The sequence below is a fragment of the Drosophila guanche genome, unplaced genomic scaffold (assembly GCF_900245975.1).
Source record: "Drosophila guanche unplaced genomic scaffold, DGUA_6, whole genome shotgun sequence".
NCBI classification, from domain to species: Eukaryota; Metazoa; Arthropoda; class Insecta; order Diptera; family Drosophilidae; genus Drosophila; species Drosophila guanche.
The window spans coordinates 9,066,704-9,089,373 of record NW_022995743.1 but is presented as its reverse complement, the minus strand read 5'-3'; the positions used below and the strand labels follow the sequence as shown (position 1 = coordinate 9,089,373).

Genomic DNA, 22,670 nt, shown 5'->3' with positions numbered 1-22,670 from the left:
TGTTTTTTGTTGTTTGTGGGGTTGTCGCGGCAACAAAAAGCCCATTCAGAGTAGCACTATAAATTATTGTCGTGTGGGGTGGGGGGGGGGGGGGGGGGGGGGGGGGCAGCATCCTCAGCCTGTATCCTTTTTGTGCGGTTAACCAAGGGGAAACAGTGCGAACGGGGGGAGGCAGGCAGGCAGGCAGGCAGAAGTGTGTCTACCAATTTGATGGCTAAAAATATACGCCAAAAAAAGGCCATTGATGTGCCTTTTGGGCAGACTGTTTTCAAACAAATTTCAATCTCATCTTATGAATCAATTCGATTGAAAACCGAAAGCTGGCCATCTATCCATAAGGCTGAACAAATCCGCAACACCAAATGGAAGTTACATTCAAATGGAAACCCCAAATATTTCCTTGGCCTTTGCCAGATTACATTTTTGGGGCACATTCCTGTGCTGTACCACAAACTGGGCCTACATATACATAGATTTGGTTTTGTTCTTGTCTGTCATCTGTCTGCATAAAAATGCGCAAATTAAACGCAACAAAAAATACAGCTACAGATACAAATGAATGCAAATTCAGATGCAGAGCAGTAGAAGTACAAGAACGGTCCCTCCTCCTCCGACTGGCAGCAGGCAAAATGCTTTCATGTGTGTGCATTTTAATTTATACGACGGCAGCGGCAGCGGCAGCGGCAATGGCAACAGCCCCAAACCCCTCGCATAATAAAAGGCAAAAACTGAATGAATCGGGGCAACTTGTTTCTTCTTTTGTTGTTAAATGTTGTGGTCGTGGCAGAGGGGATCCTTTTGCTGTTGTTATTGCGGTTTTTACAATTTTCATGCCTGGATAAAGACACAGACAGGGAGCTGGGAGCGCACACACGTCATAGGCCCTGGCGAATCCCTTACGGCTTTTCTACTTTTTCCAATCATTTTGCTGCCAGCCACTCCCCGCATACCTTGGCATTTGTCATGGCATTATGCGGCTTGTCGGGCATTAATAAAGCAAATAACTGTGGCACTTTGTTCTATGGGCACGGCCGAACCGATCGTCGGCCGTCCGTACCTGGTCTGCACTGGATTTGGACGTGGTTGCGGCTTTGTTACTGCCAATTAGTGTGAGTCCTTCTAATTGTCGCCTCACCTCGACAGCGTCATCGTCATCGTCATCGTCCTCCTCATCCTCATACCAAATCCCGGTTACCGGCCATTGGTTTCCCTTTTTCTAGTTGCGGCGGCAGCTGCTGCATTTTGGTTTTATTGTGTTTTTTTTTTTTTTGGTGTGGAGGGGATTACATCTGGTTGGGATTCTGTTTTGATTCGATTTCATATGCGATTGCCACATAGCCCTGCTGCATGGTTCAGAACATTGATTGATGGCTTATTGAGGGTGACAGCTGCTGGGAGACCCTCAAAGAGCGAAAGAGTCCAAAGAGTGGAGTATTCAATGTACGTACACGGATGGCTCTTTGTGTATTGTGAGATGTCTAGAAGGATTTCAAAGAACCACTTGCCAATATATAAATGAATATTTCTTGTCAGAAACATCACTTTGAGAATGCTCTTGCAATCCGCTCACATTCCACATTTACAGCAATGGCCGTTGGCCCGACCTGTCGCACTTCTTCCCACTTCATCGTGTAAGCCTCTCACTGTTTTCACACCGTTTTCCGTTTACCGCTGCACTTTCAATTAATATCATTTCACCTTTGCTTTCTTTCTCTCCTTTGTACGCCTCGCTGCAGCTGCATAATATTTAGCTGCCCCATCCAGCATGGCGACCCCTGAGGGGTGTGCTGCCCCCTCTCGTGTTGGCCTGGTAGCTGGCTGCTCGCTGCTGGCTGCTGGCTGCTGGCGTGTGTTAACTTTAGCAATTTAACTTTTTAATCAACATTTGCTTTTCGGGTTTTACTTTTATTTATTTACATCAGCAGCAGTCCACTCTCGTTCTCATTTATGTTCACGTTCTCTTTACTGTTCTCTTTCTCTTTCTCTTTCTCCTGATTCTGATTCTGCTTCAGCTTCTGCATCTGCTAATTAAACAAGGTGAGATATTCACGTTGTTTGACTTTTATTCACAACTTTTCTCCGACAGAAAACATAAATATGCTCACTGAACAAATGACTGACTGACTGACTTGTTGGACATTTGTTAGTCAAAGTTAAATGTGATTTAATTATGAAACATTTAATAGAGTTTCTGCGAGTCTTAATCAAAGTGAAACAGAGGCCTTGCTCTTTATGGGCCAACGAAAAGGAAGACGCAAATGAAATAAAAATGTACATACAAAACTTCTTGATCGAACCTGCTTTATACACCCGGCAAAAAAATGTAAGTTTACACTGGCGTGTGTTTGTTCCAGTTGCGCGAACATGTTCGAAGCTGGCTCGATCTGTGTTCTATCTAATGCTGGACTAAACCAACTTCTGGTATGAGACAAGACGGCTTGCTTCGAACATTAATTGATTTTCGGATTTACCCCATTACCCATTAACCCCAATATTAGTATTTTCTCATTTCCTCAGCCGAAGTGATCTTAATTCTTGTTTCTATAACTTACATTGCACGTCCAGCAGGAGAGAGGCGTTCTGGCGTATCTTCAGGGTGGGATGCTCCATCACGCACAAAATTCGGGCGTTGTGATGCGCTCGATACACGGCCGCCAGGCGGGCCTCGCTCTTGGCCCCGCTGTTGATTTTGTAGCCATTCTTGTCCTGCAAAGAGTCGTCGGGTGAAAGAGAGAGAGAGAGTAGGGGAGAGTGATTAAAATTCCATTTCAATTTAAGGCTAAGCACCGAACCCAAGGTGGCTGTGTCGTCTCGTGTGGTGTGGCGATGGCGATGGCTGGCGAGGCGTGTGGGCGGTGATGGTGTGAGCCAATTAGTCAGCACTGTTATCAGGCAGCGACATCATTAATTTAAATTAAAGTGCCCTCCACCACCACCTGCCCGCTGGCTCAGAGAATTTATGGGGGAATTTTGTTGGCAAAGTTTTCAATCAATCATCAGATCATTCGAGTGTGGTCCGTTGCGGTGCGGTGCGGTGCGGTGCGGTGTGGTGTGGGAGTATGACCAGCTAAACACGCAAATTTGTGGCATTTAGGGTCTAAACGACAAACACACACCGCACCCGCACCCGCACTCGCACAGAGACACACTTCGATGTGTCTGACAGGTGGGGTGGTGGGGCGTGGACACTGCTTGACCAAAATGTCTGCTTTTCATTATGCTCGAGTGGCAGACAAACAAATTTTGGCCCCCAAACCGCAGTCCAGCAGTCCAGCAGTCCAGCAGTGCAGAAGCAAGTCCAAGCCAAGCCAAGGATCCATTATTTGAGCCAAGAGTCGCTGTGTGTGTGTGTGTGTGTGTGTGTGTGTGTGTGTGTTTTCCCGCTGTCTGCTGTGTGGCTGACAACCCATGGCCAGCCTAAGCACTTGTACGGCCGACAGTTGCCACTCAATTTGCGTAATCGACTGGATTGCCGGGATGGCAGTTGCCTTACCTTCTCGTTCTTGATCTCCTCCAGCTCAAGCACTTCGGCGGACACCTTCTGGGCATGCCGATCCACGCCCGGACTGAGGAGCACCTCCCAGGTGAGTGTGGGCCGAGGGTTGCCGCCCTCGCTGATGCAGGCCAAGTTCAGCTCAGAGTTCTCCTTGACGGGCACAAAGATATTGCCAGCGTCGAGGCGACGGGAGTCGATGAGCAGATACGGCGGCTTGGGGCGATCTGAAAATGCACAGATGAAGATGAAGAGATGATGGGGTTAGGGGGGATTTCGAGTGTCACTTTTCCCAGCTCATTTGATGACCTTTTTTGCTTTCTTTAATGTTTGTCTAAACTTTTATGGGCATCCAAGTGGCTGCCTGCTCTGCTCAGCTCTGTTGGTACTTACCCAGAACCACCAGCTTGACGGGTCGAGCATTCTCCGTGTAGCGCCGCGTATTCTCCGCCTCGCACTGCCACTTGCCATCGTCCTCCAGCATGACATTGGTGATGGTTAGCGCCCCATTAGCCTCCTTGATGAAGCGGTAGTCGGTGACTCGGCTGGTGCGGTCCATGGCATGGACGACCTGCAGCAGTTGGATGGCAATAAGATGGCAAAATAAGTTTTACTTTTTCTCCCTTTTTTGTTGTTGCTTTTGCGGCATAAAAACTAATGTCACTGGCGGAATTATGCAGAACGCCTTTTGAGAAACTTTTAATGCAGCGCATTAAATGCTCATAAATTTGATGTTAAATGCAACACTCCCCATCTCCCTCGCTCTCTAGCTGTCTCTTTCATGTTGGGGCGCCGGGCCTGAGGAAAACAATTGCTTTTAATATTTTCATATCCATTTATTTGCACTCGGGCATCGTTGGATTTTTATTACATTTCCTTTTTCGTTTCGTTTCGTGTCGTTTCGTTTCGTTTCGCTGCGAAACAAACAAACAAACATCACACAAGGACATGCACAATAATGGCAATTAAATGAGGCCCACACCATACACTTCCCCCCGCCCCTGGTGGATTTATCCACTGATAATGTGGCAACAATGAACTGGTGGCTTAAAAACTGTAACCAATAGTCGCAATGGTTGTTCAGAGAGCTTAATGCAAGCGGAAATTTATGACCGCATTCAAATGCTTCTCAAAACCCGGCAACAAAAGGCAATTTTATATAAATAAATTTATGGGGAAATATGCACAAATATAATGCGTTTAAGTGCCAATTAAATGTCTGGCAAAAAGCATGAGAGGGAAAACATAATTTTAAATCCATTTTGTAGGTGAAATGATTAACCTTTGGCTTCGCATGAAGGCATTGGGCAAGGAGCTGGGAAGGCTGAAGGCTGAATGCTGTCCGAGACTCCATTGGCCATTGAATGTCGGATGCCAAAAAACAGTCCGCTGAATAGCAACAGGAAAGGAGCAGGGGATTCCGGGGTTATAGAAATTCTATTGAAATATGCAAACAAACAAAAGTGCATTCAGATTCGTATTTGTTTGCTGTACTTCCGCTTCCGTTGCGTTTTTTTTTTCTGTTTCAGTTTGCGCCTCCAGTTTTATGATTTTTCCATGCCCCACACTATGCCCCAAAATGCAGTGCAAATATTTATGCGTATATGAATTTCAGTTCCCTCCGCCACTCCCCCGTGGATATCCTACGCGGCAACGTTGTGTGCAACTTCCGTTGAGCATTTGCCGCAGTCGCCGCGGCGGCCATTTGCTGCAAATTTATTAACCAGCGACTGGCAACTGGCGACTGGCAACTGGATTTTGTGTGTGGCTGCTGGGGCATTGCAGCGGAGCATTCAGTTGGAAATTTATGAGGTCGATGCCGGCAGGTCCCGAATGTCGCTGTCGATCCGACAGAGCGGAGATTCAAACCAGGCTCAGGGCTCAGGGCTCAGGGCTCAGGCTCGGCCTAGGCCTAGGCCCTTGCCACCTGTCTGCCTGGGCGGGGGTTTTATTTCTGGCTTGGCAACATGGCCTCGGGAACAAAAGCGTTAAATGAGCGTGGCAAATCCTTGTTTACAGCGCCAAGCGCTTGCCGCCGGATTACACGCTCGATTGTCCCGGGTCCATTGTGCCCCATGTATTGGCCAAAAAAGGGCCATCTGTATGGGCTGTACGGGTACTCCCTCCATGTGGTTATGAATGCTGCCTCCTGCTGCCTTTTGTTTTTTTTTGGCGCTGTATCTGGCGGTATCTGTGTGATGTCAGCTGCCTTCATTCGCATAAATTGTTGCATATTCGAGCACGCGAACACGCATCAATTTGCATAATTTGTGGGAATCAGTAAGGGGCAGCTCTCTCTCTCCCTCTCTCTCGATTGTCCTTTTTTTTTGGGGTAATATTCTAATTGCATTTTCTGTTTGGTTCAACTTTTGGCTATTTTGCGATTTACATTTAATTTTTGGGCCACCAAACACAGCGAATATTCTGCTTTTGGGGTTCTCTTTTGTGGCTTTCAATTCAATTTAAGGCTGGAATCGTTTTTCCATCAAATGAAGAGAGGGAAGAGCATCCCTTTCGCTTCTCTCTGTCTCTGTGTTTGCTTCTGTCAGGAGGAATAGCTACTTATATATGTTTCACTTGCTCGGAATTGCAAAAATCTTGTCAGCAAACATTGCTCACCCCCGCCCATGCTCATGCCACATGCCACATGCCACATGCCTTGCACTCGTTGCAGCTCCTGGGGGTGATGGCTGCCCCCCGAAGCTACTAACTTGAAATTGCTTTCGCCAAATATATTAGCCTCTTGATAATTTTCAACAATAAATTCCTTGCCACACACCCAACACACACAGCGAGCTGTGGGGGGAGCTGCAAGCTCTCGGGAACTCTCTAATGCATTGTGCAACGCTCCAGAAAGTACAACAAAAGTCGCTCATGTTGCAAGCTGTCAGTGCAACACTTGTCGCATGTCATTGCCGCAGTTGCACTTGCAGCAGAAGCGGCAGAAAGCAGCGTACAGCCATGGCCATGGCATGCAGGAGGCTTGTCTCTGTGTCTCTGTGTCTCTGTGTGTGCGTGTGGGAGCATCGGACAAAAGTCAATGGAGAAGGAGAATGAGGGCCTGGTCCTAGTCCTGTTTCTGGAGAGAGAGCGACAGCTGGGGATAATGTCCTTGGGCCAGGGGTTGTGTAGCGGAAAGAGCAATGCTCTTACCCTCCGAGAAATCTTCATTAGCACAAAGAGAAAAGAGAGAGAGAGCGAGAGTCCTGCCGTGGATGTTTCTTCCAAGCAGAGCAGATAAGCAGGGCATTCGCCTGGCGGTGTGTAAGGGGATCTACTTGCCCCTTTCTGCCTTCTCCTGTTGGCTTTTGTCTGCACATACGCCTCAGCCCTGCCTCATTGTTGCAATTGCCACTGCCTCGTGGCTCGTGGCTCGTGGCTCGTGTCTCGTTTGCTCTGCTGCTGCTTACACATGGCTGGCTTTTGTTTTAACACAACTAATACAATTGCACCGCTGGGAAATGCTTGCCATGATGGCCGCGATGCCAGAGATGGCTGCTGCTCTCGCTGCAATGGCGTTGATTTTATTTGCCATCGCAGCGTCCGTCCGAGCAGCGCGGAGATCAACCGCTACCCTGCTCCTCCCCTGCTCCACGGCTCCACCGCTCGACAATGTACGTAACTCAATAAACTTGTCAAAGGTACAAAGTAGGCAACTTGCCGCCTTCTTCCAACCCTAAGTGGTGCCCCACTGTGGCTTTTCTTCATTTGGCAGCGGCAACCCGAGCCGCCGAGTGATTAATTTGCGGACTTGATGTGATTTACTTGAAGCGGCAGCTGCAGCTGCAGCTGACACTCCGGGGAGATGGAGCAGGGAGCAGCAGAGAGCCAGCTGTCTATTAATGTTGCATCTTAAGTTTGCTCCTAATTGACTAATGGAGGCTTAGTGCGGCTTTTGACAGGCCAGGGCTCTGTGCTCTGTGCTCTGTGATGCAATTTATGGTAACCAAGAGTCAGGGGCAGGGGAGGAAGCCCTGTCTGCACAGTTTGTTGAACTTAAACCTGAGCCACGAGCCATAAATCTGTTTGCCAGCGCCACAAAGTATGCAACACGGCAGCAACCATAGAACCGCCATATCAGTTGGCTCCTTGCCTCAGTGCCACCCAGCCGCATGCTCCCTGATGGCGGGAGCTGGGGCTGGGGCTCAAGTTTATGTCTGGCAATTGTCGCCAGGCGAGAGAAATATCGCACAATAAAGCCAACAAACTGCAGCAAAAACGGAGAGCGGAGCGGATGGAGTCCTTGGAGTCCTAGGAAGATTTGACAGCCCGCAATCGATGCAGCAACTGCATCATTTTCGGCGTGCTGGTGCCAGTTGTTAGCGATCAAATAAAATCCGCAGCCAGCGATGCCAGAGAATGCAATCAGACGGGACAGAGTCACAGTCTTTCGCATCCTGTTGCAAGCTGCTGACAGGCAATTTAGAGCCAGCAAACGGAATCTAATATAGAATGCAAATGCAAATGCAACCGCAACGAGTAGACAAACAACAGCAGCTTCCATTCCATTCCTCTCCACACCACACCAACCCACTCTCCCATTTGTAGCTGCAACAATGTAGCTCACACATGCTGCTGCTGCTGCTGCTGGGGCAGGTGTAACCTGCAACTGGGGAAGGGCACGTGCAGAAAGTGTTGCAACTACGAGTATTATTTGCCCATCAACAACTTGGCCAGCCAACTTGTTGTATTTACAGGAAAACAGCTGCAAGAACAACAGACACAGAGCGAGAGAGAGAGAGTCGGAGATTGTTATGGAAACACTCACGCAGCAACAGGAAAAACTACATAAATACATACATACCATGTACACATGTCTACATAATATGTACGAGTGCTTTCTTGTTCTTTTTTTCTGCTTTTTTGTTTTGTTGAAAGTTGTACAAATGTTAGCCTGTTAGCCCTGCCCTTGGGGTGTAATCAACGCACTTTGAGAGCGAGTTGGCAGCCCTGTTGTAGCGTTATAATTGCATGACGCCCGAAGGTAGGCTACGATTTTTGCCTGGCAACAACAACGGTTTCCCTACTCAATTAGTTGTCCAATAAGAAGCCTCCAACTGCAGCTGCAGCTGCAGCGGCAGACGGGAAACTGAAAGACAAAACTCCCGCACGAACGAGCAAGAGCTCGTGCTCGAGCTCGAGCGCTTTTGACATCAGAAAGTATGGAATAATGGCGATTATCCCATTTGCATAATGCGGCAGTTAGCGCGACAAATAAGCGATGGCCAGCAGACGACACACAGATGAGAGCTGGGGGCAAATAGAGGAGCAAAAACTTCCACTCGAGACGTCTCGGGCAGAAGAAAACTCGCACAAATGGTGCTTCCAGAGACAGGGCGCAGGGGGCAGGGGGCAGGGGGCAGGAACCTTGGGCCTTGAAGGACATTCCCCGGATGGAGAACGAACAAAGAGCAAACAGAGGAAACAGTGGAATGCAGATGCCGAGGGGACAAGTGCTAAACTGAAAGGCTAAGAATGCAATTAAAGTCAAAAAGCACTGGACAAGTTGGCAGCCCTGACAGCACCACTTGAGAAAGAGATAGAGAGCGAGACACAAAGAGGCAAGGAGATGGAAATAGAGATGGAAATAGAGATGGAAGCACTCACCTGGCCATTCTTGTACCACATGCTGGAGGCAATGTCCAGATCCACCTCGCACATCAGCCGAATCTCCGAGTGCTGCTCGGCATACACGACGGACATCTCCTCATCCTCGTACGGATTCGGCGGCACTGGCCGCAGCGGCAGCACTCGGGGCTCCTGCGGCTCCTCATCCTCGCTGTTGTCCGCCTCCGCCTCCGCCTCCTCGCGTGTGGTCTTTTGCCCGAATGCATCCCGCGGCCCAGCGCCGCTGTCGAACTCCTCCACATCGTCGATGATGACGACGGGCTCCTTGGTCTTGGGCTTGAGATCCTCGGGCGCCAGGTGGAGCGTGGAGCGCACCCGCTTGGCCTTGGGCGTGGTTAGCGCCAGACCCGGACCCGGACCCGGACCCGACGACGCATTGGCATAGCCATGGCCGCTTCTCGTGGAGCTCCAGGTGGTGGCCGCCGTTGCCGTAGTGGCAGCCGCCGATGTGGAAGTGGCGGCGACAAAGGTGGGCCTAGATGCCGCCGGCTCCAGCATCTCCTCCTCCTCCTGGGTTTCGCGTCGCTGCCGCCGCCTGGCCTCCACATGGGGCGCCGCTCGATGGGCCTGATGGACCTTCAGCTGGTCCTTCCACCGGGCCAACTTCGACTTGGCCTTGCTGCAGTTCCTGGCGGCACATCTGCTCGGCTTATGGTCAACTGGCTCCGCCAGCCGCTGCTCGTGCAGCTGGACGCTGTGCGGCTCCTGCCTGGATATGCTCAGCCACTTGCTGACTGCTCGATGCTCGGCGGGCTTTGGCTTCTGCATGGGCTTGCCATTGATATTCTGTGGTTGTGTATAGGTGGTACCTGCGGCAACGATACAAAGGATATTCCATTCGATTAGCAACTGGGAAAGCAAAGGGTCCGTTTTAGGGATTCCAAAGTAGAAAGAATCCCAAAGGACAAAGGCAGGCAGGGGGGGAATGGGCGTATCAATTACATTGCATTGTTGTCTCCCAAAGACGAGGACAGTCGAGGACATACGCTCCTGGCGGCACACAGCTCATGCATTTATTTATGCACATTTTAGGATGCGATCAAAGTGGGGCAGGGCTGCGAATAAATCTCTTTCGAAATGTTTTCTCTGTGCATGCAAATCCCCTGGTAATCCCCCGTCTGCACACACACACATCCAAGGCTATTTTCATGCCTAACTTTCTACGACTTGTTACTCTGACAACCCCCCACCCGCATCGCTCCCTGATCCTATTGTCGTTGGTGTGTGGTTCCTGTTTTGCTGCCTGCACTCCACTCTACTGCTGTTGCTGTTGCTGATAAATTTACACAAGTGTATGACAAGCTTTCAAATGGTAATTAATATTCATCTGAGACGAGACAGCAGTGTGTGTGGGCACGCAGGGGTGATCCCATCAAAGGACAACTCCAACTCCAGCTTCAGCACATCCTTGTGCCTGTGTGTCTGGGAGTCAACTGCGTGTCTGTGTGTCTGCTGGTGTCTCTCGCTGGCTCTCTCTTGCTGGTTGCTGGTTGCCTGACAAAAGCAGCGGCTGGAAGCGGAGTGCTGCCAGTAGACTCTCGTTGTCATTGTCTGCTTGACGCTTTTGTCTTTCCAGCCCTTTTCTTGTTTTTTGGGTGCTGGCTGGGCTGGGCTGGGGCGCTCTAGTGCTCTGCTTCATCTCTCTAAATTAAAGTTGTCATTTTTCAAGTGAACGCACAAAAGTATGCAATGTGGCTAATAAATTTCTGCCTGGCACATCCTGTGCGCCCAGCCACACTAACTGCTAACTGCAAGTTAGTTAGAGGCTAGTCGAGGCTTCTCCCACAAGCACACACACACACACACACACACACAGACCGCATGCGCTAAAATGTTTTCGCAACAGCTTAAAAGTATGCAGCACTTTTTGCCCAGTCCTCCTGTGTGTTTGTTGCTGTGTTTGTATTTGTGCTGTAACTTAAGTTGTAAGTGAAGATTGCGCCGGAAATTACACAAAACTGACGTTGGCTTTGGCTTTGGCCTCATCAGCCGCCTGCACACCTCAGGGACTCCGACTCACCGAGAGAGGCTGCAGCCACCTTAAGCTTAATGATGACACACACACACACACACACTCGAGGACTGGAAACTCTCCAGTGCCAGCCACCTCTCGCTCTCTGAGAGATCCATGCAGCGAAGATTGGAGGCCACGGCAGAGGTTGCTTGTCGAGATTCTCCATTCATTCGCTCATTAGACACTGCCAGGGAAGTGCCTCCCCTCGATCCACTGATTCGCATTCCATTTATCGTTTTTTTCACACAGCCTTTGCCTTTGCCTTTGTTTTATGTTGCATTCGAGGCATCATGATGCTCGTAATCCGCATTGGTTTGCTCACCGGTTTACTGTCTCCCATGGCTCCACTTTGATTTGTGTATGGATGTGGCTAGTCCAAACATTAAACAATAACTCACAGGGCTAGTCAATACCTCCCACAGAAGCTCCAACCATCACAGAAGTCAACTGTCAACACACTTCCCCAGCCCGACTGTAACCCCGATCCACCGTGAAACTGCTTGAGAGCTTTGTGCCACGCACTGAGCGTTGATTAGGTTAATGTCCTTAAGGCATTTATACATACGAACAGCTGGCAACTCCAAGTACTGTGTGGCAGCTGCAACTTGCACCTGAACGAGAGGACGAGAGGACGATGAAAGGAGCCTCCACCTTACGGCTACATGCAATCTCTTGGCGTGTGCATTGTGCGAGTTCCACAACGTCGACAACTTTGCCAACCGCCACTTAATGCAAGCGCCGAGTGGCAGGAGCTGCGTGGCTGCCTGGCATGGGGCATGGGGCTGCACTTTGCCTGGCATGCGGTGGCGGCTGTTGTGGCAATGCTGTTGTGGCAATGCTGCGTGGCTAGCCAGTAAACAGCACGAGGAGCAGCGTGTGTGGCATCCTCATTACTGCCATTGGAAACTAAAAGCCTTTTAATCGGCTCCCCATTTGGTCTACATTTGTCTTCATTTGAATGCACAAAGAGCTTGCAGGCGGTACAAGTGGCATGCACAGATGTTGGCTGATTATTAATCAATTCGTTAGTTGAATATTGAAGTTCCTTTTCCGTGCACCTTTGACCTTCTGCAGTGTTTCAACCACTTTCCCCAGCTGCTGCCCTGCCAGCACATGCCACATAATGCTTCATTACACACACACAAACACAGAGACAGAGAGAGAGGGAGCATTGCCAAAGGCCAGGAAGGGGAAAGGCTGGTAGTCAGGAGCAATTGGGGACAGCATCGGACAGGTGCGCTCGGTTCTGTGGCCTCCGCCGCTCGGCGCTGTCTCTGCTTTGCAATTGTGTCAAATTAATTGTCAACTGTTGTCTCTCTGTCTCTGTGTGTGTGTCTGTCGTCTGTTTGATAAATTGCATTTAATGGTTGCCGCCAATTAAGAGCAATTTTTGCTCTGCCGCTGCTGTTGTCGTTGCAGCTTCGCCGTTTTGTTTTTTCCGCTCTTTCGGCAAGCCCCGTTGCCATCCATCCCCCTGCCCACTGGGAGCGTGTTCGGCTGCACTTTAAACGAGTGGCAAGCGAGAATGGCATGGGCCTAATAGAAATTGATAGCCCTGCCTTGGGGCTCCCTACCCGCCATGTTGACCACGTTCCCTGGCCATATTTCTCACTTCAGCACGCGCAGCAGCATTACAAAAATTAGATAAAACATTACGGCTACTCCGTATATGGCTCGTATTTAATGCAGGAAACTCGTTTCGTAGGTCATTTACCATCTATAAAAAGAGGAGGAAGCGTCCCTTGGCTGCCTGCTGCTTTCGTGACTTCATTCGTAATATTTATGTCGCTTGGCGACTTTGCCAAAAGGGTCGGCACTTTGTTCCAGCACCTTTCGAGAGTGCGAGAGAGACCCTGCAATGTGGCAAGGGTATGCTCTGGGCTGGCTCTTGCCACAAAACGAAAGAGTATCCACGCTTCAGCTACCTAAGCGCTGGCGTCTCCTCTGCACTGTTCGTTGGTTGCTGATGGTCATTAGGCGTAGCGCACTTAGCCTCGTCGACGTGCTGTGTGACCAGTGCCAACCGCAAATGAAGTATACGTCGCGTTGCGCCTCCAACGACAACTCTGGCGAAACATGGCTGCAGTTTTGCCCCGCACACAGACACACAGTCAACAGTCAACAGTCAACAAACAAGCAAAAAGTCAGCCAGCGAACAAATTTCATTCTGTTTGTTTGCCAATCTCTCCCTCTCCCTCTGTCGCTTCCTCTATCTCTTTATCTTTCTCTCCGTTTGTTTGTTTGCCTCTCTTCCTCTATGAACGTGCGCGGCACGTAAATAACTCCACACAGAGAGAGAGAGAGAGAGCGAGCGCATTCCACAGCACGTGACGTGACCAAATTTCGATGGCAACTTTGTGGGGCATGCTTCCATTTGCTGTTCCTCTCTAGCCGACTTTATCATGTTTTCATTTCGAGGCGCTGGCTTTTTAATTTTCCACATTTAACGGCGGGGCAGACGCGCGGGGGGGCGTTGCACTTCCTATACAAGTTTCACTGCCACAGGAGAGCGGCAAATGAATGCAAATAAAATGAAGCGCAGGGCAATAAAATGTTGTTTCTGGCTGCAGCATAATTTATTTACTTTTGCTTTGACTTTGCCGCCGCTTCTCCCGCTCTTCCCGCTCTTCCCCAAACTATTCCGCTTTTTTTTTGTTTGTGTCGGGAAATGCGCAATTAAAATGATAATTTTCCATTGCCCGTGCAAGTGCATTTCGCACGTACTGTGAATTATAACCTGCCGCATAAAAGTATGCTATAATTTAGCGCTTAAATGATGCGTGCTCGCTCCGTGCCGCCCCACAGAGTCCACTTGGCCATTGGATAGTTTTGTGAGGCTACTCTCTCTCTCTCTCTCTCTCTCTCTCTCTCCCATGTTCCATTTTTCCCTTCCTCCATTCTCAATTCTCGTTGACTTTATTGCATTCCTGGCACTCGACCATTTTTTATGGGCTTTAATTAATTCCCTCCCCCGCCCTAATAACAGCAAAAAAAAGAGAATGAAGGAGAACGAAAGGGAAACACACACAAAAAGCAAATCTTATTAACTTTGCCAGCTCCTTCTTCCCCGGCCCTGGCCCTTCCTTCAGACACAAATCCAATAAGACAGCAAAATCCAAGAGCAACAAAAAATGCTCTACTCCACGCCTTCAATGAAAATCAATAATCAAAGTGAAGGCCAGCCATCGGCCATCGATGGGAGATGGTCGACTCGAGACGGAAGACGGGAGACGGGAAACGGGAGATAGATGATGAAGAAATAGCCTTAATGCTTTGCTTATTACCTTCCAATTCATTAAACGTGCCTTCAAGCCGACCAGCCGACCAGCCGACCAACCACTCAGCCCCATCCATCTATCGCCTTCCCTTCTCGCCACGAGCGGACAGCCCTTTTTCACTCTTCCATTGATGTGGAAAGCGCAAAAGAGCGAGAGAGAGAGAGAGAGAGAGGAAGCTCGCTTTCCTTTCCCCCTTTGTGTGGGATTGTTGGTGTGTTTTGATTGTCTCTACGGTTCAATGGGTTGTTTTCCTGTTTTCCTTACTTATTTTTGGCATGATGTGGTGGCAGAAGTAAGGAAAATGAGAGTGGACTCGGCACTCGGATGATTGAGAAAACAAAAGCAGATTTACGTACGAGTTTTGAACTTGAAGTTAACATTTTACTTGCTTTTATATGAAACTGAAAACCACCAAAAAATATGGCAACCAGACAAAACCTTTTCCCTCTCCTTTGGCATTTCACTAAATAAATCACTCAGGACATTGGGCTATTCGTTTGTCTAAGCAAAAAAATATCCATCCAACTGAATAAGAGAAGAAGAAAGCCATACACAATTCACATTCACATCCACATTCAATTCCAATTTGAGATCCTCGGCATGGCGAGTCCAGTTCGCCGCATTCAATCATTTTTACACCCTCCGAAACAGCCTCGGCCTCGGCCTCTCTCTCGCTTTGCCTTATCAGGCGTAAATAATCACTAACGTTGGCCAAATAATAAATACATGTGTGTGCCGGCTGTACCGTATCTGTGTTCATTGTGTCTGGCTCCTGCTGTGGGCACCCTCTGCTGACCAATCAACTGGCATTAATAGCCAGGGACCTGTGCGGCACTTACGACTGCTGGGCATGAAAAATGATGCAAGTTGCCTCCCACTACTGCCACTCCGCTGCACAGCATTAAAACATAAATATTAAATAACCATTTACTTATTTTTCTTTCTCTCTCTCTCTCTCCCTCCCTCTCGGCGCTGCACAACGGTGCGTATGCGCGTTATGCCGTGAGATGTGAAATGTATAAATGATTTGCTGCTTAAGGCCGCACAGTGGACAGAACAGATGACTTTATTTTTGATATTGATTGCACATTCAGCTGCCACTCTGCCAGTCTGAGCTGAAGCCCAAACAGACGCCACAAAATGTGGCACCAGCTGTCGAGAAATGTTCACAAATTACATGCAAGAGACCGAAATGTCAGGCAAACGGGTGTAGAAAATAAATTCTAATAAAGAGAAACACACAGCAAGGGAGAGAGAGAGAGAGAGAGAGGGAGAACCACACGTTCGTGCACGTAATTGGCGGCAAAACAATTAGTAGAATTCAGAGTTGACAATTTTTGCAGGCAGCAGCTTCCCCCCCAGCAGTCAGTCAGCAAAGTATTAAGCGTCAAATGTGCAACAACTGGCAGATGCAAAAAAGGACTAAGGAGGAGGAGTTGCTGCTGCAGCAGTGGGGCAGCAGGTGAGCCGGCAAAAAGCCAATGCCAAAAGCGATGCAACTTCTGACACACTTTTGCAATTGCCATGCATTTGAAGACGAGAAGACAGGAGCAGCACACAGCATGAGCGGGGCACATGCTGTAATAAATTACGGTAATTTAGAAAACACTTAGAAGGCACCACCCCCACACAGCCAAAAAAAAGAAAAGAAACAAAGACAACGAAAGAGCGAGCGAAAACGAAAACTAGACAGACATTGGGGAGCAGCAGCAAGTGGCAGCAAACGAAACAGAAACGAAAACGGAAGCAGCAGTGGGTGTGCGGGTGTGTGCGGGTGTGTGTGCCATGGAAAAAGGGCAATATGTATGTCGCAATATCCGTTTGAAGTGCAGCATCTCCTGGCATCTGCTGGCATCTCCTGGCGAAATGTCATGCAAATATACATGCACCTGCCCCTGCCTCTGTCTCTGTCTCTGTCAGACGAGTGGTGGCACTCGCTGATTGCCTCCATAAGCTCCGAGATGGTGGAGAGCCGCTTGGCTCCGTTCTGCTCTGTTCCGCTTAGTGGCAGCTGAGCGGCTCACCCGTCCGCTTTTCTTCTGCTCCGAGTCTTAATGGAAAATCCCTGTATGAGTGTGCCAATTCGATGTCAGCCATGGATGGAGACATGTGGCAAGTGGCCCACATTACGGCATAGATTCAAGAATCGTTTTTGCCCTCCAAAATATTTTTTGCCTTATATTTAATCTATTATAAGTCGCGAGCAGAGTTTCCGCTCAATTTCCCACGCATCGCCCGGCTTTGAATTCAATTTTGATGGCATCTCTCGAGACAACTGCAACAGCTGGCAGCATTCTCTCATTCTCCACGAATGATTGAAATGAAAGCGGGGGCTATTCCTCAAGGGTCCTTCCTCTTTCATGGCTTGCTCTTCTTCACTCTATTCATGTATTAGTTCGCCACTCGAGCTGCCTGCAACTGCCACAGCAACTGCATCTCGAATGGCCACTTCAAGTGCAACTGTTGCACATCAAACAGACATCACAAAAGAGACATGGAGGAAGTGGACGCGGTTCAAGAATGGCAAAAGAAGCGAATGCCTCTGCCTCTGCCTCTGCCACTGTTGGCCAAGTTGTTTGAACAGCTTTCAGGCGGGCAACAGTTCAGGGACTACCAGTGGACTTCCACTCGACAACAAGCTCATCAACGTGACACAACTACAGCGGGAATGCTGTGGACACTGCAGCACTTGCAGTTCGTATCCGTTGCGCGCTGTCATTCCCATTTGAAGACGCTCTTCGATGTGCCCCGGCCAAACAACTTGACCGGAGTTGACAGCAGACGGACGTGAGTGGGTCAATGAAATTAAGCGTTCAACTCTTTGGACTCTGCTGGAGATCCGTGCTCCGTGCATTCGATAGCTGATAGCTGATAGCTCCCCAGCCCAAAAGGTTGCTCTAAGATTAAAATATTTCGCTGGCATCTCAATCAGTCGGCAGCACAGCCTTCCCTCATATTTTCCTTGGCAGATTTTCATTAAGTTGTCCAGCCCGATGCCATGGATCCCTTGGCACGGAGAAAATAATGAAAATAAGACGACGCGAGTGAATGTAATAAAGAGGCAGCCTTGAAGGCAAGACACACACAGCTGTTTATGGGTGTCTGTGTGTGTGTTTTTTCTGTGTCTCAATGGCGCTTTATTGTGATGTGGCAATGGCGCCTTGCTGTGTGTGTGTGTGTGTGTGTGTGTGTATGAGTGTGTGCGTGTGTGTGGTTTGCTTGCCGTTTCATTTTTACTGTTTATAAGCTGACAAAATTGTTTTCTCTCTCTCTCTGGTTGCACATTAAATGCTTTTCTCCGTGGAGGCTCGTGTACCGTAAATGGGCCAACGCTGCGGCTACGTAATAAAACGAAAGAGCCACAAAACAATAATTGGCTCAGCAGACAGACAGAATGTAAGAGAGCGAGAGAGTAAGGGCCTGTCCCTGCCTCTGACGACGAATTAGTTTTCTGCCGACACAAGATTTGAAATTGTTTTTTTTTTGTGTGTTTGGCTTGCAGAATGTTGCCCTAACCCGCGAGAGAGACTTTTTCCAATTCTCTGCACTCGACTGCGGCCGATGGGCAGTGGAAAAGCCGTCATTTTCATTTCCTTCTCGGTGCTGCCGCTCCCTGGCGGCACTGGGAATGGCAATGGCAATGGCAATGGCAATGCGTGTGTTTTTGCATTCTTCTCTGATGAAATCTGAAGTTATGCATTCGTTTTGGGCATTCGCTTCGCTGAATTTCCCACACACATACACAAAAGAATGGCAAATGAAAATGAAAATGTGAATGTGAATGCGAAAGGCAAACGTGAATGGGATTCGTTGGAATGCACTCCATATCTGTGTCAGTTATGCTTTTGTTATCAATTTCCATTCATTTCGCTTCCTCTCACCTTAGTGCTGTGGGGGAGGAGGCCTGTGGCATTTTATTGATTTTCCAAGTAATTCAATATTCTAAGCCGAAGCCACATTTTGGAAATTCTAATGAGTAGTCAGACGAGCTCGTCTCAGCCTTTGCCCCCCAGCCTCCTGCCCACGATCTATTCGTTTTCGGGCAGCTTCATTAACATGCCAGAAGATCCGCACTCCTTGCCCCCGGGGCAGACGTTAGGTGAGTGTTCTCGGTTCATTCACATTTTTCACGCGCCCATTGTTAACGTGAAAAAAAGAGGCGTAAAAGGAGCACACAAGAGCTGGAGATGGGGCTGCCATCTCTGCCAGTTGGCAGTACAATTTTCCGTGACAAATGCGGCCATAAACAAAAATGGCGACAACGATGCCGCTGTCGCTGCCACAGCCACAGCCGCCAGCCGCCAGCCAGTTTACAATTTCGCCATTTTCTAGTGCAGCGCCAACAAAATGGCTGCCGCACAAGACTGGGATGAAAATTTGCGACATGGACTCGACCTCTTTTGGAATTTATCACACGCGAACCCTGTCCTGCCTGTCCTGCCTGTCCTGCCTGTCTGCCGCGACTGCATTCTGTCTCGTTTTCTCGTTTTTGGTAATGAAATTTCGCTTGAGCAATTACGAGTATCCTTGGGGGAGCGAGGCCCCAGCTAATAGCTTTGGAGTCTGGCCGGCTGGCTGCATAAATTATGCGGGCCGGGGGGAGGGAGTGGAACGGTAACGAAATCAATTTCAGGTCTCCTGATGCCGCTGTATCGGCACAGCCGGCAAAAAACAAAGTCAAACCGAATCAGAATAAACTCCCGATTGTGCTCCTTAAGGGAGGACGACAACAAATGCAGAAAGGACAAAAAAAATATACAAATATTTTCTCATGCCCTGCAGCTAAAATGTTATTAAAGTCAATAACATAAAGCTAGTGGCGGTGGCTGGGAAGGGCATTCCATCAGCTGGGTAGGGGGAGAGGGAGGGGGAGTGTTCGGTGTTCCGATGAAACTTTCTTCTCAAATGAAAATAGCTTACAAATAAAAGCAACTCGAGGCGGAAAAATAAAAATAATCAAAAGGGGCGGCAGGGACACAGCACCAAAAGCCGGGCAATAAAAATAAATAATTTCTTTGAGCAAAGTTTGAATATTTATTCGTTTTTTATATCGCAGTAAAGTCAAGCGAACAAGACAAGGAGGAAGATAGAGAGAGAGCGAGAGAGAGAGATAATAATTGATGGAAAAGTGATTTTCGAAAAGTTTTTCCACTACACAAAAACACTTTATGTCTTTGTGCCATTCAATATACATATGTATGTGGAAAATAAAGACACTTGAAGTTTACATTACTATTTATCAGGTGGCTTATTCATTATGTAGCCAGAGTGCTCAGACAATAACGGGACTGTTTTCTACTTTAGTCTTTCGAAAAATGTCGCCAGACGCGAAACGCGTATTGCTGTTGTTGTTTTTGCTGAGAGGGCGAAGCAGGTAAAGTAACGAAGATCGTGTTGAGAGATAAGCAAGAGCTTTGTTTGCGGGCACAGCCAACATCAAACGTGTATTGTTGGTGTTGCGGAGAGCGCAATGCAAAGTAGAAATAGAGCATTTGCTATTGTCGTCTCGCTCGGAGACTCTCTCGAACATAACGGGGCGCAGATGTTCGAGCTTCGAACCTAAGGCAAGCCGACGGCTTGCTTTTTGAGGCAAACAGTTGCACAACACACAATAAAAAGACAGCACAAATGTTTGTGGGTTGGGTAGCGATATTACTTTGATAATAAAATTTGAGAAGGGGAGGAGCGCATCAGAAAAATATATCACGTATCCATAAAATTCATATAAAAATGCTGCAAAAACTGCAAACTTGGCACAAAAAAAAAAAAACAGGGAAATTGAAGAGCAGTCATTAAAGGGAGGGCGGAGGGCGGCAGCAGCTGGCAGCAGGGTTGGTGGCACGCGTGAGACAAAAGCTAAATGACACACAAAGGAGCCGTTGCTGCCTGAGTGTGTATACCTACTTATGTAAGTCACTGTACGTCCCTCACCCACACACAACGTAAAACTGTCAACGATGCTGGCAATGATGTGTGTGGGTGCGGGTGTGGCAGCAGAGGAAAAGCCGTAGCTTAGAATGGGTGGAGGAAACCAATAAAAATCACTGAAGGAAAATGGCAATTTTCATATATGTGTGAATATGTACATGTATTTAAATGAAAATGCGTGCCAAGGCAATTGCATGAGTTGGTGTATGTGTGTCAGTGTGTGTGGGTTTAAGGTAGGATATGAAGCAATTGGCAGTCGATGAAGGTTTTAGACAAGGGCAAGGGACCAAATGAGGACGCCACTGTGGACAAAAAGTGTAAAAATTGTGAAAAAATGAATTTACAAGATTTCCCCTTTAAATTGCAGTTTTCACTCTATTGATATATTTTATTAAAGATCAGACTGCCTGCTGTTCTTTCAGAAATCGATAAATGTGCGCACCTAAATTTCATTTCATCCCATTGTCTGTCTTGTTACTAGCTTCAGCCACTTACTGGCTCCAGCAGGCAGCCAGCCTCCCGTCAGCTCCCCTTTCAACTGGCCAACAGATAACAGATAATTCGCCAACTTACGCAACCCGGCCAAGACAAAGGCAGGTCCAAAGATTCTCTCTGGAGAAGGGCAGGCGGCGGAGACATGTGTGAGAAAATCGAGTTCCCTCGCCAGTATTCAATTTTGTAAATTGAACCGGAGTGAAAGTAGAAAAGTGAAGAAGAAATTGAATTCGGGCGACGAACAACAAAAAGATAAATATTAAATCGACGTACAACGTAAGGTGCAAAGGAGTGGGCAAAGTTTGGATTGCACATCATTGAGATGAAAGGTGGAATTAAGGAGATCCCTAATATTTAGGGCAGCTATAAATCCAGGAAAAGCTTGGCATAAAGGATTCCATTGGAATCCCAGAATTACGCTTTATTCTTTGAAGATTTTGCATTAATTGCCAATGCAGGGGAAACTCGTGAATTGACTTTATTATTGGGATTTTTCTTCATAAATGATTTGGTTAAATGTGTGAAACTGATTACATCTGCGCCGGCAAGTGCTCGCATCCAGGATCCTTGAGCATATGGCGGCAGGATAAAGTTTCTTTGGCATCACACCCGTGCGGGCACCATAAATCCCCCATCCGCACCCCAATTCCAACTCTAATTCCTAGTGAGGGAAAAGCAGAGTTGTGGCAAAGTTTTGCAGTACACACACATCACAGTAAAAAGTCAAGTTAAACATCAAATGCGAGGAGTTGCAGTTTGCCAAGTGGGAAAAGCAATGGGAACAGTGCTTGCTACACGTACACGTACACGTCCACAGAGGACAGAAGACAGAAGAAAGAGCAAAAACACTGCGCTGACAGGGCACAAGCAGGACAATTTCTAAGAACTTTGGGCTTGTCTTTCCTTCGCCTGCCAATTGCCTGCCAGTCAGTCAGGCAGCCATCGAGCATTGAATGCATTTCTTGTCTCTGTCCGCTGAATGCACTTTCCACAGCATTGCCCACGCCATGCCAGTTTTCGGCAATCCATAACTTGTGTAGCAATCCTTAAAGATTTCATTCCATTAATGGAAAGTGCATATACAAAGAGCGTAATTGGCGCGGCGAGGCTGGGAGGCTGGGAGGCAGGGAGAGTGCAGCCAGGCAGAGAATTTCGCTCCAAACGAACATGGAAATGATTCGTACGAGTGCATGTATTTCGCAGTTGCAAGTGCCACAGGAAAACTGTGGCATCCACAACCATTCGAGAAGGGATTGGGCTGGTGCGGTCAGCGCCCGTCCAACTTTTCAACTTGTGCCAATCAAACAAGTTCAATAACGGTAATTAACAGTCCAACGGTAAATGCAGTTCAAGCAGAGTCCGGCAGGTGGGGTGTGGGCCCTGGGTACAGTGCCTGCAATTTGCGAAAAGTTCAAAGCTATTAACATGTCGATGCTTTGACCTGGCCCAATGTGAATGGACGGTGTTCCAGGCGGGTGTGGACTGCTGTTTGCCGGATACGGAACGCAGTCTAATGATGCAACTGTCCGGACAGTTAGGAGCTATTAGCGGTGTTGTAGGCAAGGACTCGGACCCTGCCCTTTGCCAACCGTCCATTTTTGTTGCGTGACGTTGAGGCCCAACTTCTCGGTGCTTTAGGCCACTTGGCATGTCAGTTTTGATTGAGCTCGATGGATGCCACACGCCGCCGCCTCGAAATGCCATTTAATTGTGAATGATGCGAGAGAGACAGAGAGAGAGAGAGGAGCAGCCACAGACACAGTGTTGGAGATTGGCTGGAGCAGGTCTAATGGTTATTAATGCCGGCTAATGAAAGCGAAATGGAATGGAATGG

At 48.3% G+C, this 22,670-nt stretch overlaps 1 protein-coding gene across 3 annotated transcripts in view; it reads right to left on the bottom strand.

The window, feature by feature from the left end:
- Positions 1-22,670, bottom strand: part of LOC117581330 — a 121,625-nt gene that overhangs the window by 19,827 nt on the left and 79,128 nt on the right. For 2 of the 3 annotated variants that reach the window (XM_034268455.1, XM_034268447.1), the window contains exons 3-6: positions 9,101-9,930; positions 3,887-4,064; positions 3,494-3,720; positions 2,553-2,709 (exon numbers count right to left, since the gene is read on the bottom strand). In XM_034268455.1, the coding sequence (XP_034124346.1) occupies positions 2,553-2,709; positions 3,494-3,720; positions 3,887-4,064; positions 9,101-9,930 (1,392 nt within the window). The remainder of the gene's footprint in view (positions 1-2,552; positions 2,710-3,493; positions 3,721-3,886; positions 4,065-9,100; positions 9,931-22,670) is intronic. The other variant, XM_034268464.1, reaches the window with a different exon arrangement.